Source organism: Chinchilla lanigera, unplaced genomic scaffold (genome assembly GCF_000276665.1).
Source record: "Chinchilla lanigera isolate Chin_1 unplaced genomic scaffold, ChiLan1.0 scaffold00099, whole genome shotgun sequence".
NCBI lineage: Eukaryota > Metazoa > Chordata > Mammalia > Rodentia > Chinchillidae > Chinchilla > Chinchilla lanigera.
In genome coordinates this window covers 8,083,038-8,088,518 of record NW_004955500.1, presented here as the reverse complement: position 1 = coordinate 8,088,518, position 5,481 = coordinate 8,083,038, and the positions used below count along the sequence as shown (strand labels likewise).

General features: G+C 47.5%; 1 protein-coding gene across 1 annotated transcript in view; it reads right to left on the bottom strand.

Annotated features, from left to right (window-relative positions):
- Window positions 1–5,280, bottom strand: part of LOC102029877 (tubulin alpha-1 chain) — an 8,899-nt gene extending 3,619 nt beyond the window's left edge. The window contains exons 1-3 of the mRNA XM_013505641.1: window positions 5,139–5,280; window positions 4,682–4,878; window positions 9–197 (exon numbers count right to left, since the gene is read on the bottom strand). Of these exons, the coding sequence (XP_013361095.1) occupies window positions 9–197; window positions 4,682–4,878; window positions 5,139–5,280 (528 nt within the window). The remainder of the gene's footprint in view (window positions 1–8; window positions 198–4,681; window positions 4,879–5,138) is intronic.
- Window positions 5,281–5,481: the final 201 nt, after the last annotated feature.

Genomic DNA, 5,481 nt, shown 5'->3' with positions numbered 1-5,481 from the left:
AACACTGCCCTGGGCACATGTTTGCCAGCACCAGTCTCGCTGAAGAAGGTGTTGAAGGAGTCATCTCCGCCCCCAATGGTCTTGTCACTTGGCATCTGGCCATCGGGCTGGATGCCATGTTCCAGGCAGTAGAGCTCCCAGCAGGCGTTGCCAATCTGGACACCAGCTTGGCCAACGTGGATGGAGATGCACTCACGCTGTGGGAGGAAGAAAGAAAAATGTCAGAATGATACATCAGATGAGAAAGGTCATACCTAGATGACTAATTAGCCTCAAAGACAGATAACCACTTTCCAGAGACCACTCTTACCCCAGGACTATTTCATAAGCAAAACTCTGTCAAAGCTGGGCACAGTTGGCACATACCCATAATCCCAGCTACTTGAGGCTGAGGCAGGAGGATCACAAATTCATGGCCAGCTGGGAAATTTAGTGAGATTGTCTTTTTTTTTTTTTTTTTTTTTTTGTTGTTGTTGTGGTACCGGGAATTGAACTCACCACCTCACACTGGGCAGGCAGGCGCTGTGCTGCTGAGCTATATCCCCAGCCCTAGTGAGATTATCTTAAAGAATAAAAAGGCTGAGAATACAGCTCATTGGCAGAGTACCTTATGGGTCTGACTCACAATACAGGATGAAGCGAAATTTTCACTGAAAACTTAATTCAGAAAAGCACACATGGGGCTGGGGATTTAGCTCAGTGGCACAGTGCCTGCCTGGCAAGCACAAGGTCGTGAGTTCAATTCCCAGTATTGGGGGAAAAAAAAAAAAAAGCAAACAAACAATTAAATTCAGAAAAGTACACATTGGAAGCCAGATATGCTGATGAACTACCTTGCTTTGCAGCTACGGGTCAAGTTCAGGTCTCTACATTTTAGAATGGCACAAGGTATTTTACTAGCAACACAATTCTACTTGCCCCCAGCTCCTAGGAAACATGCCTACTGATTCCTTAAACTAATGTAAAATTCCTCTTTCCAGGGCTGATTCATTCTCCATGTGATTTTGTAATTCCTGAATTCATTGTGATACCTCTTTAATCTTAACCTTTACAAGAGCTTCTTCCTCTGCCCTTGAGAACCAGCTTAAACCAGCAACTCTAGCCAAGACTCATGGGGAAAATGCTAGACCAGGAGCAGTTAGCTGTGTTTTAAAAAGTGGTCAGAGGGGCTGGGGGTTTAGCTCAGCGGCACAGTGCCTGCCTGGCAAGTGCAAGGTTGAGAGTTCAATTCCCAGTACTGGAAGAAAAGAAAAAAGAAAGTGGTCAGATCAGCCTTTTCACCCAGTGAGAGAATCTTTCTTTTTTTATTTTTTAAAATTTATTTAGTTTTGGGGGCTGGGGATTTAGCTCAGCGGCAAAAGCGCCTGCCTCGCATGCACAAGGTCGTGAGTTCGGTTCCCGGTACCGGAGAAAAACCAAAAAAAAAAAAAAATTTATTTAGTTTTGAATCTTTTTTAAAGAATCTAATCTTTAGGAAGAATAGTCTTCCTTCACTTTTTTTTTTTCTTGGTTTTTTAAAACAGGGTCTTGCTATGTAGTTCAGACTGGCCTTGAACTCACTACGTAGCGCAAGCTGGCCTCAGACTCACAGTGATACTCCTGCCTCAGCCTCCCAAGAGTGATGGAACTACAGGCATGTGCCACCGTTCCTGGCCACCATCAAATCTTGGAGGGATGGTGTGTTAATAAAGGTGAGAAGGATTACCAAGATTTAACTGTAATAGTTTAAGAAATTAGCTGCTTCCTAGAAAAATACACATTTATCTCCTGCACTGTAGATTTTTCCTCTCTACTAGTGGGCACTGAATCCAGAAACTGTACTGAGCGATATCCCCAGCCCTTTTTATTTTTGAGGCAGGGTCTCACTAAGTTGCTAAATTGTCCGGGCTGGGTTTGAACTTGTAATCCTCCTGCCTCAGCCTTCTGAATAGCTGGGATTACGGGTGTGTACTATAAGGCTTGGTTACTATAGAATTCTTGAAATTCTAGGATTTCAAGGATCTAACAGGTGTAGGGAAATATTTGTTTTTCTTTCATTTCTGAACATGGTCACATTAACCTAGCTCCTCAGAAGCTGAGGCAGAAAGATTGCTGTTTGAGACTCGGCACTGGAGTTCCTTGCCTAGCATGTGCAAGTCCCTGGGTTCAAATCCCAGCACAGGAAGAAAAAAAGCCAGGTTGGAGACTGGGCAAGAACTTTAAAAAAAACTTCCATAACTATCATTATTTACCCCAAATAGTACAGTTTCAAGTTGTTTTTGAGAGAGGGTCTCACTATTAGGCTTTGCATGTGGTATGTAGCTCAGGTTGGTTTCAAATTCATGATCGTCCTGGCTCAGCCTCCAGAGTGCTGGGATTATAGGCAGGCATCACCACACCTTTTCTATTTAAAATTTTTTTAAGACAGGGTCTCACTGAATAGCCCAGGCTGGCCTCGAATTCTCAGGGATCCTCCTACCTCGGCCCTGGAATTACATGCCTGTGCCACCACACCCAGCCAGGTTTTGGGTTTTTAAAAGTTTAGCCAATAAGATATCAATTCAAAAAAGATTTTCCAGGTGGTGTGGCAAAGGCCTGTAATCCCAAATGCTTGAGAATCTGAGGCTGGTGGACCACAAGTCCAAACCCTGCCTGGGCAGCATAGCAAGTAGTGAAAGCCCCAACAAAATGAAAGAAAGGAAAGAAAAGAAAGAAAGAAAGGAAAGAAAGGAAAGAAAGGAAAGAAAGGAAAGAAAGGAAAGAAAGGAAAGAAAGAAAGAAAGAAAGAAAGAAAGAAAGAAAGAAAGAAAGAAAGAAAGAAAGAAAGACGAAAGAAAGAAAGTGAAAATTGAACACCAGGTCTGTCCTTGAAGGTCCTAGTTTCATAACCCAAGGTAATAAAAACCCTGCTGCTTAGCACCTCTGACTTAGGGTCAGCACCTTCCCACGCATGCTCCCCGTAAAAGGTTCCTGAGCACAGCAGCAAGCTCAGTACTACCCGTGCCTATTGGGCCAGCTCTAGAGCAGTGGAAAGCAGAAGCTGTTTGTCCTAGAGATTCCTTTACTATTTATTGTTGCATCAGGTTTACCTTTATCTAAACTTTGGAAATTACAACCACACAAACTGGCAAGAACCAGCCATCTGTTCATGATGTACCCAGACTAAGCCCAAGCAAACACAGTACTTTATCTGAGAAGATTCACTCATTATAACAAACCACTTCCTTAACAGAAATCTTAGCCATGCATGGTGGTGCATGCCAGGAATTCCATCCCTTGGGAGGCTCAGGCAGGAAGAACACCAGTTCAGGGCCAACATATAAATATATCAAGATTCTGTCTCAAAACACCCAAAAAACCCAAACCAACAATCTGTTTTCTTTTTCTTTGGTTGTTGGCCTCACATTCACAGGCTCCTCCTCCCTCAGCATCCCAAGTGCTGGGATTACAGGTGTGCACCACACCTGGTTTACAAATCTTACCTTTTCAAAACATCTTTGTCTAGCTGGGCAAGGTAATTCCAGCACCCTGGGACCCGAAGCTGGGAAGAGCACAAGTTCAAGTCCAGCCCAGGCAACACTGACTGGGAGACACCACACCAGGCTGCCCACTGTCTGGAAGCTCACTATTCAAAGTCATTAGCATTTGTCCTCCACTCTCACGAGCCATGGGGGGGTGACGTAAGGCACAGGTGAGTCAGTCTCACTTTAATTGACGGGTAACAACTGTCTCCTTAAACACCACCCACAGAACCTGTGCTTTCCTATAAGCAGCTGTGCCGCTCTGCTCTCCTGCCCTTTAAACAGTCTGCTTCTGAATCACTTTTACCAGGTCTTTTGGGTCTTGCCTGGTGAGTCAACCCAATTTGCTATAGTCACATATGGGTTCAGTAACTGCAGTGGGCCTCTAAAATTCCTCTGTCAGCTGTTCACTGTATTCCTGTAACAAAAAGATACTACTTTGAAACACGGGATACAGGGATACTTGGGGTTTTTTTGTTTGTTTTGTTTTTTTGTTTTTTGTTTTTTCTCAGACAGGGTCTCGCTATGAAGTTCAAACTGGTCTTGACTCACTTTGTAGCCCAGGCTGGTCTCGAACTCACAACCATCCTCCTGCCTCAGCCTCCCGAGTGCTGGGATTACAGGCATGTGCCACCATGCGTGGCTTAGGGATACTTGTTTAAAATTACTTCCTTGAGATAAATTTTCAATTGGTGTTTTAGTTGTTTCCAATACCTCTGGGAAGATATGGAGAAAATGCTCAAGTTGGTGGTGCTGGGGATCCAACTCAGGGCCTTATGAATCTTGGGCAAGTGCTCTATCAGTGAACTACACTTGCAGCCCCCAATTTATTTTTTTTTTAGACAGGCTCTCCCTATGAAGTTAAGGCTGCTTTTGAACTCACTTATGTAACCCAGACTGGCCTCAAACTTTCGGCCATCCTCCTGCTTCAGCCTCTCCAGGGCTGGGATAGGGCACCACCACACCAGGCTCTAACTTTCTGTTTCTTGAAAACTGAACCATAGTTAGTACTAGTTTACTCCGATTTTGCAAGAAAATATCCTTTCATGGATTGGTTTCTGAAACCTGGTTTCTGAAGCTTTTAAGTAGAAAGCTTCAAGTTATAAACATCCTACCAAATTAACTCTAGAAAAGCAGAGTAAGGCAGGGAGTTAGTTGCTTCCTTTAAAGGAGGAGCTCACCTTCTCCTCAGGGGTATTGGTACAGCGGGCCGTGCTCCGAGCCAGACACAGGTGAACGAGCAGCCAGTCACAGGGCAGGGACAGCCCCCGGCAGCCAGCGCGCTGACACAGCCGGCCCTCCAGGGTGGCACCTCTGGCAGGGGGAAGGTGAGGCCGCTCGGAGAAATGCGGGGGAGAGGCTTCAGTCTGTCCAAGTCCTAGGAGTCAGCGTGATGGCTCCTTGCCCGGCCCAGCGCGGCGGCGGCCCTTGGGGCGGGTGCCCTCTCAGCGAGAGGCTTTTCCCTTGCAGAGGACAGTGCCGCGGCGGTGCTTTCCAGCCTAAAGCGGGACGGGTCAGGCGAGCTTTCCCAGCCTGGCAGCCGGGAGCCAGGAGGACCCCAGAGGGCCGAGCCCCACACGCAGCCCAGGGTCTCCTCGCCCCTGTGAGAGCGTCCTCTACCCCACCGCCGACACTAACCACGACGGGACTCGGAAGGAATGGAGCAACGGCTTCCACGGACAGACCTCCGCGGAGCGGGGAGGGCAGCGCGAACAGCCGGCCTCGGGGCCCTTTGTGCACCCAGGCCCACCGAGTGCAGGGCAGCGCCCCTCGCGGCCATGGCTCCACCCACAGAGACGCGGTGGTGATTGGTGGGTTCAAAACTTCAAACCAAACTGGGCAGCCCGAGCCACGGGTGGGAAGGGAGGAGACAGACCGGGTCGAGGGCACGGGCGGGCCGGTTAGGGAGGGCCAGCCAGCTTTGGGAGAGGAAGGAAGTCAGGTGACTGCACTGCCCTGAGAGGATGCGGCCGCCCAACCA